The 13,608-nt window shown below is 39.4% G+C and overlaps 1 protein-coding gene across 1 annotated transcript in view; it reads right to left on the bottom strand.

Annotated features, from left to right (window-relative positions):
* Positions 1-13,096, bottom strand: part of LOC149184456 (MICOS complex subunit MIC10-like) — a 119,950-nt gene extending 106,854 nt beyond the window's left edge. Inside the window, exon 1 of the mRNA XM_089417492.1 lies at positions 12,672-13,096. Within this exon, the coding sequence (XP_089273618.1) occupies positions 12,672-12,801 (130 nt within the window). The 5' untranslated portion in view covers positions 12,802-13,096. The remainder of the gene's footprint in view (positions 1-12,671) is intronic.
* Positions 13,097-13,608: the final 512 nt, after the last annotated feature.

The raw sequence follows: 13,608 nt of genomic DNA, 5'->3' as shown, positions 1-13,608 counted from the left end.
GGATTGTTGCCAAGAATCTATTGAGATACCTTCGTGGCACAACCACTCATGGGTTAAGATACATTGCCGGAGATGTGAGACTACATGGATATACAGATGCTGATTGGGCAAACAGTGTGGTGGACCGAAAGAGCACTTTCGGGTGTTGTTTCTCTTTGGTATCTGCCTCGATATCCTGGATGAGTAGGAAGCAGAAGCCGATAGCTTTGAGCACCGTTGAGGCAAAGTACATTGCTGCGAGTATGGCCTCTTGTGAGGCGGTCTGGTTGCGGAAGCTCTTCAATTACATTGGATACTACCGTGATCCTGTGCGACAACCAAAGCAGGATTCGTTTATCAGAGAATCCTATATTTCATGATCGCTCCAAGCATATCGATATCAAGTACCACTATATGCGGGATATGGTGCAGAGGAGAGCAATAAGGCTCCAACATATCGATACAAATGAGCAGGTCGCCGACATTTTGACAAAGCCCCTGGGAAAGGTCAAATTCTTGACTTTCCGAGAACGACTTGGTGTCTTTGAGAGACCCTCTTATGAGGGTCGTGTATGATGCATACATTGAGCTCTGGGAGCTCTGGATGGCTTGGGGTACTTATTGGAGCGACATGCAACCACAGGGCGACTCACCCTCCCCTAGTGGTGCGCTATGTACAAGGTGAAAGGTTCAACCTTCCCCTATGATACCCCATGGTGACTTAGGGACAAGATGATTAGTTCCCCTGTCTAGGCATCCTACCCATGCCGTCTTGGACTCATGGAAAGTACCTCTCATCTGATCAATGAGCAGGGAAATGGGGTTAGGGACCATAGTAGTACTATCGATGGACGCATCGTTGTATCTACCGTACTCCCTATGCTAGGATGACCTCCATTGATCTGGGATCAATGAAACTGATCTGGGATCAGTGAGAGTGGTATGACACACTCTCTGGGACTGACTTCGGGTCAGTAGAGGATGGTATGATACATCCTCGATCATTTCTTCTTCTTCATAGTTCAGCAGAGCAAAGCAGAGCAGTGCAGGGCAGTGCATTTGATGGCAGAGATAGTATCGACGATCAGACGGATTAGCAGATGGAGTTCTCCCTAGTTGAGAGGGAGTGTTAAAATTGGCAACTAGGGCCAAACTCCATGTGGGTCATCTTATTTATGGCAGCTGATATTTTTCTTTGATTCCTCTCGTCGAGAGGTGTAGGATTGATCTAACGATCATTCGATTCCAACGTGTATTTATGGAGATATGAATTTATTTGTATATATTTGACAATTTGTCAAGGTCGGCCAGCAAGATAAAGTGTTTAAGTATGGGGCACACCCCCAGCTTTACCTCAACATTGCATATAAAGCAAGGAGACATTGTGCCTCATTTCATCATCATCTCAACAGTCATCTTTTCTCTCCTCATCTCATTGGGCCAGCGAAGGAGGAGCTTCTCTCACACGTGCAAGAGGAAGGACACATTTTCTGTTTAGGGCAGCATTGACTTTTCTAGGGCTGCATTGACCAAGTGTTGGGCTGCTAAATGAAGTGTTGACCAAAGGCTGACCTGTGCATGTTGTTTGGGTGCTGCGTTGAACAACATTGACCAAAGTGTTGACCAGTGTTGACTGGTTAGGGCCGACCGCAGACTGCTGATCTTTAACTGCTATTTTGACCGTTCACCAAGGATTGTTTTGGGCTACCGAAGTTTGTTGTTGAAGACCAAGTTCTTCAAAGTTGACTAGAGGTCAATCCGAGGCTGTTTGACTAGAGTTGACTTCGTTGATTTAGAGTTTGCTGCCGCTGTCAAAAAATTACAGATTGTTGAATTTGTACTAATTCTCTCTGCTGAACTATTGAAGATTAAAGAAGAATTGATCAAAGGGTTTCCCCGCATTGGGGTTTGTCCCTGGCTAGCCACCACATCTTGTGTCTCTTGTCTTGGCTTGTTTTCTATCGATCTATTAATGTTTTATCAGCATTTTACTTGATGTTTATGTGATTGCTAAATAGTAAGTAGTAAGAAGAAATCGAAGTAAACTGCACTAAGCATAAAACATACCATAAATTAACAAATTATGGCATAGGGAATGCTCTTTTTCCTTTTTTGAATAAATCCTTTTTATTATACTCATAAATTCCTAGTTTTACAAATCATTTGTTCGAGGGGTGACTATAAAAGTATGATACATGCGCTACACCGCATTCTTGTGTTTCAATAGTACTCAATTCATAGTTGCCTCTCTTTGCCTTTATATAATCCCAGTCTATTGCTCATAAACTTGATTACGAGACGCATTTTTCATTTTTTTCTCATTCTCCTTATTCCCATTCATATTCATATCTTGACTCTTGACGCTACTATTAGTACATCGTTAATCAATTTTATTAGAATAATATTTGTTGGGTAGGGATTCAGGTTCATGTTTCATGTTCAGGTTCATGTTTCTAGCCCTGTTTCTATTTTCATATTCCAATCCTTATTTCCGATTACTATAAAAGTAGATCTTGGTGACTAAAGGGTTGGATTGAATGGTGGAAAATGTGGAATTTTTCATCCTTGAGCAAAGTTCATTTTCTCTGAGGGCCTAGCCCTGAAGCCAGGTAGTCACCAAACGTGTGATTGCACCCAAAAAGACTATTAAAAATAGTGTCATGACCTGTGCACACATAAGTCGATCAAAACCCACCCCAGCCCAACCTAGTCATCGATTCCTATAGACAAAACAAATAAACAAAAACATAGATCCGAGTTGTATTCTATAAGACATACCATGTATTATATATGCCATAGCTTCCCTTTAAAAGCTTATGTAAATAGTTACAAGATATAGGGGTGGCACAGATCAATTAAGGATTAGGTCCATCTGGCACTTTACTACAGTAAAGTTTTCGCTCCATCTTGCTCGTGTGCAATGTTTTGCACTTTTCGAAGAATGGATTTACCCTTCTAGGTTAATATAGAACTAGAAGGAAACTAATAGGCGAGCTTCAAATCTGAATAGTTGTTATATCTACACCTTCGTACGTGTGTTGTCGAGCTACTCACAGCACCATATACAGTGCATGTTCTCGAAGATGATTCTCGACTAGCACAGAACTATCTAACTCGAGATATACAACCTTGACCTTCACAAGCGCCAGGTGCATATTAAATATTGCTTTAGATGGGCGTGTGCTAGCGTCCACATTTGATGCATCAATTACACACAAACATGAAGGGATCAGAGATCCGACCCACCCCGTCACAGATCAGTTAAGGATTAGGTACATCTGGCACTTTATTACAATAAAGTTTTCGCTCCATCTTGCTCGTGTGCAATATTTTGCACTTTTCAGAGAATGGATTTACTCTTCTAAGTTAATATAGCACTAGAAGGAAACTAATAGGTGAGCCTCAAATCTGAATAGTTGTTATATCCACACCTTCGTACGTGTGGTTGTCGAGCTACTCACAACACCATATATAGTGCATGTTCTCCAAGATGATTCTCGACTAGCACAGAACTATCTAACTCGAGATATACAACCTGGATCTTCACAAGCGTGAGGTGCATATTAAATATTGCTTTAGATGGGTGTGTGCTAGTGTCCACATTCAATGCATCATTTACACACAAACATGAAGTAATCAGGGATCTGACCCACCCCCGTCCGGGATGTAAAGCATTTCACTTCTCTCATCTCTCAGTACAATGATGACTTTATTATTGAAGTTTACATTGTACAAACAGATTTCAATGCTATTGAATTCAAAATCTTGTCCAACAGCTTGCCCAAATATAGTAAATGTGATTGCAGACATTGTATCAACAATGCCAAGGATGTCAAAGATATTGTACACAGACCTTGCAACCAGCATTGTGATGCAGAACGAATATACCAATCTCGGATAAACATCCAAGGCACAGGAACAAACAAGATACTTTCAACTGCGTTAATTTGGGCTTTCATTGTTTATTCAATAAACCGGAGTGCCTCACCACGAACCCTGGTTTGGCCTTTTGTTGTGGACTTACATTTACAAACACAAAATTTAAGGTTCGTTTGCCCCTTGAGAATGAAACACAAATACAGCCGAAACTTTTTCCGAATCCCACAATCCTCTCTTCCTTTTTTCCATCATTAACAGCACTTAAAAAATAGATGCAAGTTAGAGTTAAACAACAAAAATAACAGCATACCCCAAACACGAGGACGATGAGATGCAATTACTAATGAAATATAGATGCAAGTTAGAGTTAAATAACAAAAATAACAACATACCGCAAACATGAGGAGGATGAGCTGTAATTATTAATGAATTAATAGTTAGAGTCGACACCATGTCACATGAGTATCAGCCTAGTCATCGATTCCTTTAGAAACAAACAATCAGCCTAACCTAGTCATCGATTCCTCGAGAAACAAACAAACAAAAATACATACATCCCGGCGGTATTCTACTATAAGACATACCATGTATTCTATATGCCACAGCTTCCCTTCAAAAAGCTTATGTAATAAGTTACAAGATATAGATATGGGGATGGCACAGATCAGTTAAGGATTAGGTCCATCTGGCTATTACAGTAAAGTTTTCACTCCATCTTGCTCGTTTGCAATATTTTGCATTTTCAGAGAATGGATTTACTCTTCTAGGTTAATATAGCACTAGAAGGAAACTAATAGGTGAGCCTCAAATCTGAACAGTTGTTATATCTACACCTTTGTACGTGTGTTGTCGAGCTACTCGTAGCACCATATACAGTGCATGTTCTCAGAGATGATTCTCGACTAACACAGGACTATCTAAATCTGGGTCTGATATATATCATACAGCTCAAGGCAGTGAAGCTCGAGATACATTAATTGATGCATCATCTGTATTAACTCAAGATATACAACCTGGAGCTTCACAGGCGTGAGGTGCATATTAAATATTGCTTTAGATGGGCGTGTGCTAGTGTCCACATTCAATGCATCATTTACACACAAACATGAAGTGGTCAAGATCTGACCCACCCCGTCCGGGATGTAAAGCATTTCACTTCTCTCATCTCCTAATACAATCATGACTTGATTATTGAAGTTTACAAACAGATTTCAATGCTATTGAATTCAAAATATTTTCCAACCGTTTGCCTAAATACAGTAAATCGCTCTGTTACACTGGAACTGCTTCCGAGAGGTGGGAAACTCGTTCTAATAGTTTCCGCGCTCTCGGGAGCTTCGGAACTATATGGGAATGTCACTTTTTCAGCGGGAGTTGCAATGGGACTTGGGGAAAGTTCTGGGAGCTTTGAAGACTGTTTTTTTGGAGTTCCGACGTTCCTTGGAATTGGAGAATACAAAACTTGTAGAGAAATATGTTGAACTACCCACAAAACATGAGCCTATATTGAAACCTTCGCAGGAAGAAAGGCCAAAGATATCCTTAATTGAGAAACTGAAGCAATCTCTTGATGGGTTAAGGAAGCATGTGGCATGTCGATGTAAGGGCAAATTGCAATATCTAGGATGTCATGGTGATGAGTATTTCTTTTGTTTATGTATATATATCACAGAAGATTGTGTGCGCATATTGTATGTGGCAGTCAATGCTTAAACATTAGAGTTGCTTTGTTTTTTTTCTCTTAAGAATAACTAGAGAAACATATGTAAAATTGTTCCCTTGTATTTTTAAGCCATATTGTTTCAAAGATTGGTCATGTGTCAGAAAACTGATAATGAACTTCACATTTCATATATATATAAATATATATAAAAGGGAGAGACTCAAGGAGAGAGACACCCAAAGAATATATTTATATATATAATAGATTATATATGTCAGGCCAGGCAGTAACTCCATAAGGTAGAAATAATTTGACTGTGTTATTCCATCAGGTAGGTCCTCATTATATACATGAGGGAGAGACTGTTCAGTTCATCTCCCGATGACTGTTCATATTTCCTATTTATCTATTTACAATAATTCACCCAATCACAAGGATTAGGTGTCAACATTCCCCCCCTTAATCTGAAGGGATGTTGGTGAGTCCAAGCATCATTCTTAATCGTTCAAGCTTTTCCCTTCCAAGAGCTTTGGTGAAGATGTCTACAATTTGCTCATTTGTGGAACAATGACGGAGATGGATTGTTTTGGCCTCAACACGATGCCAAATCAGATGATATTTAGTATTGATGTGCTTCATTCGATCATGGAACTTTGGGTTCTTGGCCAACTTTATTGCAGAGGTATTGTCAATCATGAGTGGAGTTGATTGTACTTGTTTTACCTGCAAATCTTCAAGAATTTTCCTGAGCCACACAATTTCTTTTGTTGCTTCAGTTGTTGCCACGTATTCTGCTTCTGTTGTGAAATCTGCTGAAACTGATTGTTTGCGTGATCTCCAGGAGACAGCTCCTGATCCAAGACTCATAGCATATCCTGAAGTTGATACCCCAGTTTCTTTGTCTCCATCGAAGTCTGAATCAAAGTATCCAATCAAACTGAAGTCGTCCACCTGTATATACTTGATTCCAAAGTCTTGAGTTCCCTTCAAGTACCTTAGAACTCTTTTTGCAGCAGACCAATGTCCTTCACAAGGTTTTTGCATAAACCTGAAGAGGATTCCAACAACAAACGAAATGTCTAGTTTGGTAGTAGTTAGGTAGTTGAGACTTCCTACCAGCTGTCTATACTTTGTTGCATCCTCAAATTCTTTTCCTTCAATAGATGTGAGCTTTAAGTTTTGTTCCATTGGAGTAGCAAGAGGATTACACTATGTCATGCCAAACCTGTTCAACAGATCTCCAATGTATTTCTTTTGAGAAAGAAATATGGACTTTGGATGTTGGGTTACTTCAATGCCAAGATAGCAATGAACATAGCCCAAATCAATCATTTCAAAACTTTTCCCCAATTCCTTCTTTATGGATGCAATGTAGCTTTCATTGTTCCCTGTCATCAAAAGATCATCTACATATACCACAAGATATACAACTGTTTTGCCAACTTTCTTGACAAATAAAGTTGCATCATCAAGATCAAAATGTTTGAAATTGAGTTTCAGAAGATGCTCAGTTAGTTTTTCATACCAGGCTCGCGGTCCTTGTTTGAGGCCATACAAGGACTTCACAAGTTTGCATACTTTATGTTCATGTCCTTTCACAACAAATCCTTCAGGCTAGGACATAAGAACATTCTCTTTTAAATCTCCATTCAAGAAAGCAGTTTTTACATCCATTTGATGGACTTTCCAATCATTCTGAGTTGCTAGTGCAAAGAGTGTCCGGATGGTAGCCCATTTTGTTGTGGGGGCAAAAGTCTCCTCATAATCGACCCCTTCCTTCTGTGCAAAACCTTTTTCCACAAACCTAGCTTTGTGCTTTTCAAGTGAGCCATCAGCTTTATACTTGTTCTTGTAGACCCACTTGCAGCCAATTGGTTTGGTTCCTAATGGAGGATCAACCAGCTTCCAAGTGCCATTCTTTATGAGGGCATCATACTCCTTTTGCATCGCTTCTTTCCATTCATCATGAGAAGCAGCTCCTTTGAAGGAAGTTGGTTCAAAATCTGTAGACAAGTTTAATTCACAATCATAAGAAACATCCATATCAACAGGTGAATTAGAGTCATCTACATCACCTCCATTTTGCCGGTTTGAATTTCTGGTTCCTGTCTTTCCAACTACATCAGGATGAACACTTTCAAGTGTCTTTGTCACCCACTTTGGGGGACCTTTTTTAGATGGTCCAAGCTGCTCCATTGATTGAGTTGGGACTGAATCGAGATTGAGTCTCCCAATTCTATCAATCACATCACTTAAAGCATCATCCGTTGTTGGAGTTTCATGCGGGGGAGAGTGTTCTTCAAAAGAAGATTCCACATGTTGATCTAGTATAGGAGTCCCCCCTTCAAGATGTGGAATCTGATTATCAAATTCTTGAAATGATTTTGCTTTTGCGAATCTATCCAAGCAATCAAGTTGCCGCTCAACAACATTGTCAGTTTTGGATGATTCAAGGAAAATTACATCTCTAGATACAACAAATTTCTTATTTACTTCATCATAGAGGCGTTGTGCTTTGGAGGTGTTTGAATATCCCAGAAAGATACACTTACGACTTCTAGCACCAAGTTTGTTTCTATGTACCTTTGGTATCAAGGCATAACAGGTGGAACCAAAGACCCTGAGATGCTTTACCGAAGGAACATGTCCATACCACATTTCATATGGAGTCTTGTTTCTAATAGCATTAGATGGACATCTATTCTTTATATATGCAGCACAGAGAACAGCATCAGCCCAAAACATTATCTTTACATTTTTGAAGAAGAGCATGGATCGTACCATATTTAAGATTGTCTTATTCATTCTTTCAGCTACACCATTATGTTGGGGATTATAAGGCACAGTTGTTTGATGTTTGATCCCATGTTGGCGAAGATAGTTTTCAAATTCATTTGATGTATATTCTTTTCCATTATCAGTGCGAATAGACCCAATATGAGATTGTGCATCATTTTCAATCCATTTATGAAAATTCTTGAATGTTTGAAAAGCGTCAGATTTGTTCTTCAATAAATAAACCCAACACATTCTGGTGTAGTCATCAATAAATGTCATGATATATTTATTTCCATTTGCGGAAGGAACAGCCATTGGACCACATAAATCTGAATGAATGATTTCTATGTGCTCTTGAATGCGAATCATGAAAAGACTGTTTGCTATGCTTTCCTAGAATGCAAGCATCACATTGCTTAAGTTTCCTAGGAATTGTAGGCAAACCAGCAACACCATTTTTCTTCAACAAGTGGAGACTGTCATAGTTCAAATGTCCAAATCTAGCATGCCATAATAAACTTGATGGAAGTGTACCTTCTTCATGATGAGAACTGTATGAGAAATGTTGTGCATGAGCAGAGGTTCTTTGCAGCTTGATAAGCCTTTCTTCTTCTATTCCCCTCATGACAAGTGAGTGGTCAGATGTTTTTCTTACCTCAAGCTTGCCATCAAACATATGAATGGAGTGACCTTGCTGGCGGATGTGGACCAAGGACAGCAAGTTCCTCTTGAGCTGTGGGAGATATAGAACATGATGCAGAAGAAAGTTTGGAAGACCAGGCAGTTTAAGCCTGATTGTGCCAAGCCCTGATGGTTTGATTTTTGATTGATCTGCAAAGTATACTGCTCCATCAACATTGTCAGTAAAATCTTCAAAAAAATCTTTTCTATGAGTCATGTGGCAGGTTGCTCCTGAATCAAGCAACCAATCATTTTTCCAAGAAGCAAGTGAAGCATTAAATAAATCTTCATTTACTCCAATGTTACATTGTGCCACAACATAGTGAGCGGATTCAAGTACTTTACCTTTGTCTGTATCATCAGTTTTACCTTTCTGTTGGTTTCTTTTCTGCTCAATTTTGTCCCATGGTAGCTTGCATGTAGAGGCATCTTGTGATCCATTTTTTTTGCAGCGTATGCGGTGCAAATCTGCCTTTTCTCCTTGAGAATGTCTGCCCCCCCTGCCTCTGAAATATCTTCCTCTTCCTCTTCGACCACCTCTTCCTCTTGTAGAATCTTGAACAGGATGCTTTTCTTCATGAGCAAGGCACACAGCCTCTTCAGAAGATTCAAGGGCTGTCTTCTTTCCAAAAGCTTTCTCTCTTTCAACAAACTTTTTCACAAGAGAGTCAAAGGTTATCTTTGAGATTTCCATTTGCTTGCAATGACTCAAGATAATTGGAGTAAGTAGGATAAAGTGCCTTGAGAAAAGCGATAAGAGGAATATCCAATTCAACCTTAGTGGATTTGATATCATGCATTATAGACTTTACTTCAGATGCGAGAGCAAGAGGATCATTATTTTGCAGTTCAAAAGTGAAGAGTTTAATCATGAGTTGAACAACTTCAAGTGCAGAATGTGAGTCATAGAGTTCTTTTAGCTTTTGTAAGGCTTCAAAGGCAGTTGAATATGACGAAATATGGCGACTCACCTCTTCATTTACATATGCTGCAATTAATGCATAAGCTTTGTTGTTCTTGTTTTCCCAAATGACGAGCTCTTTGTCTGAGGTAGGATGTACTGGTTCATTGTCTCCGTCTCCGACACACACTCCTTTCCACAACTCATTGAAAATGAGGGTGTGTTTTATCATCCGAGACCATTCAGGATAGTTCTCCTTGCCAGTGAGAACTATTCCCACCATAGATATGATTGAATGCATTGTAAAATCCGAGAGTTGTAAAAATACTTCTATTGGCAAAAAAAAGTGCTTTTGTGGAGAAAAAAAAGCTTCTGCTGCTAAAAAAAATGATTCTGATATCAAAGTGTATTCTGGCCTCAAACAATATATTAAACACAGTCAAACGCAGGAGCGTTAACTATGTTAGTCACTTTGAAAACAGCTTTATGAAAACAACACTATGGTAGCCCAACAGCGTGGTATATATGGAATATAGCCTATATGAAAATAGTAGCCACACCAAACATTATATATACCAGTGTATGTATGAAAACAACAGTGTATTAAAACCATCCAAAACCGGAGCAGAAATAGAATTCCGCTACGCCATTCATATACCATTGACCATTGGAAGGCGTGAATAGAATTTCACTGCGCTAAAAATCTTCACCGCATATAACATTTTAATCTGTTATATGCCATGTCCATCATATAAAAGGCAATGTGAAAAAAGGCTAACACGCATATACTATCATAGTTTAAATTTCAACACCATTCAAAAGTACCCGTCCGGGCAGCGCCACCACTAGAACGAGGTCTCGGTTCTGGCCAGAGCTCGTAGACCGCAACTCCTTGGCAAAGCCCGCGTCCATGGCAAAAGCGGTCACCAGGGTCCGCAAGAACTGGACATACTTCCGCGTGAATTACCTCCTCTTGCTCTCTGGCGTCCTCGCTTTCAGCCTTCTGTCCAACCCTGTGTCGATTTTTCCTCCTCATTGCGCTCCAAGGGGGCTGGATCTTCCTTTATCTGTTGAGGAGGGAGCCCCTGCTTCTACTCGATAGAACCTACAGCGAGCGGGAGGTGTTGGGGATCCTGACGGTCCTTACGATTGTTATCGTCTTCATGACAAGCGTCAAGGCTATGCTCATTTCGGCGTTGATGTTTGGGGTAGCGATGGTGTGCGCACAGGGTGCGTTTAGGGTTCCTAAAGATCTCTTTTGTCGGCAATGGAGGGCATGCGGGATTCAAAAATTAGAGATGATGTCAAGCACAATCATAGTATGGACAATCCAACGGCGCCTTTTTTTATGAAACCAATCAGAACAGCAAACATTTGTGGACAGTCGCCTTCTGGCAGACAGAGAGCGCAGGTAAAGGAATATGGCAGAACAGCAAACGTTTATGGACAGTCGCCTTCTGGCAGACAGAGAGCGCAGGTAAAGGAATATGGCAGACAGAGCGCAGATAATGGAATATGGCAGACAGAGGGCGCAGGTAAAGGAATATGGCAGACAGAGGAGTTACAAGGAGCATGAGAGCTAAAAAAGGAGCTGGCTCTGATACCATGTCAGGCCAGGCAGTAACTCCATAAGGCAGAAATAATTTGACTGTATTATTCCATCAGGTAGGTCCTCATTATATACATGAGGGAGAGACTGTTCAGTTCATCTCCCAATGACTATTCATATTTCCTATTTATCTATTTACAATAATTCACCCAATCACAAGGATTAGGTGTCAACAATATATTTAAATTGATTTTAGTAATTGTTTCAAACACCGGTCATGTGTCAGAAAAGTGATAATGAACTTGACATTTCATATATATATATAAAAAGGAGAGACTCAAGGAGAGAGACACCCAGAGAATATATTTATATATAAAAGAGATTATATATTTATTATTTATATAGTTTAATTGATTTTAATATTTAAATATTTTGATTCAATATCAATTTTGATTATTATATAAACTTACAACAACCAAAAAAAATTGTATTAGATAATATTATTGCTCTAGATTAACCATTTCCTGTAAATTTTGGGGAAACTTTTAGCCATTATAAACATCCGTACCCAAGTTCCCAAAGTTCCCACTTTTCAAAAACTCATGCAACATCCCACTTTTCAAAAACTCATGCAACATAGAGTAAACGTAATTGCAGACATTGTATCAGCAATGCCAAGAATGTCAAAGATATTGTACACAGACCTTGCAACCAGCATTGTGATAAAGAACGATTGTCACAATCTCGGACAAACATCCAAGGTGCAGCTACAAACAAGATACTTTCGACTGCGTTAATGTGGACTTACATCGTTTAATCAATAAACTGGAGTACCTCACCACGAACCCTGGTTAGTCTTTTTGATGTCGCCTTACATTAACAAACACAAAATTTAAGGTTCGCTTGCCCCTTGAGAATGAAACACAAATACAGCCGAAACTTTTTCCCATTCCCACAATCCTCTCATCCTTTTTTCATCATTGATAACATTTCGAAAAAAGATGCAAACTACAGTTAAACAACAATATATAACAGCAAACCCCGTACAAACGAAAATAGCCTGAATAACAGCAACCCCCGATCTGTTTTTTTGGCTAATTAATAAGATATTCTTGCGAATCCCGGTTCGAATCCCACGGAGGCATTGCATTTCCATCGACAAAAACCCTGGTTCCAATAGACAAAACTCTCGGCCAGAAAATGAATAAATAAATACAGTAGGGCTTTGAGATCAAACTTACTGAACAGGAGCAGAGCCGAACACGCTCCAGCAGCGGAGGAGTAGACAAATCGCCGCAGAGTAATATCGAGACAGGCATCCCATTTGGCATCGAGCTCCAATTCTGGAGGCACTCCCTTCTCCCCCGCCATTTTTACTGTTATCCTCCTCCTTCCTCTAGCTCTCCCACGCTTGCGCTGCTAAATCCGCCTCTTCCTCCCAGACTGGCCACTCTCCCACCACCAGCAAATAGAATGTATGTAAGTTTTTCCAAAATCCAGAGACCGGCGAGTTCCTTGAGTTTTTAAGACACTCGTGCGCCCGCGCCTTATAAATCTCAGGGGCTCAAATTTAAGGTTGGGTTTCTATGATTTCAAGTTGGATGATACCGATCGTAAATGGCTACGGATTGGAAGTTAAAGGACGCGCACAAATCAAATTGCCGCTGATGGAAAAGGTTATCACAGCAACTTTCATCAAATTGTATTTCATAGTGAGGAAAGGGTGTGGTATTCATCCTCACATACTATTATGTATGTATTAGTTTATATTCATTTTAATTTTTTATTTGTAAGTGTTGAGAGAGAGGTATTAAATCTCTTGAGGTGTAAACTTTTTTCTTGAGTGCAAAATTTGATGAAAGGTTTGTATTTCTTAAAGATTTGATTCCTTTCGGTGCTTGATAGATCCGGGGTTAAGATAAATCTAGGTTAGTTTCATATGCAGTGATACAAAAATTGTTGAACATCTAATAATTTTGATCATTTTAAATATGCCAAATATGTCTAAGATTAATTTCGTCAATTTTATTTTAACGTTGCTTAATTATTTTTTGTTGAATGTTAGTAACTTGAATGATGAAATAAAAAATTTAAGTGCAAAGTGATAATGTAACAATGTTGAATGATAGAAAATGTGAATAGTAAGAATATAGTGAATTAGAAACAATCTTCATTACG

Source organism: Pinus tabuliformis, chromosome 3_2 (assembly GCF_031772625.1).
Source record: "Pinus tabuliformis cultivar Carrire ecotype Pingquan chromosome 3_2, CPIR1, whole genome shotgun sequence".
Lineage (NCBI taxonomy): Eukaryota > Viridiplantae > Streptophyta > Pinopsida > Pinales > Pinaceae > Pinus > Pinus tabuliformis.
The sequence above is the reverse complement of the archived record's forward strand: the minus strand, read 5'-3'. Positions and strand labels throughout refer to the sequence as shown.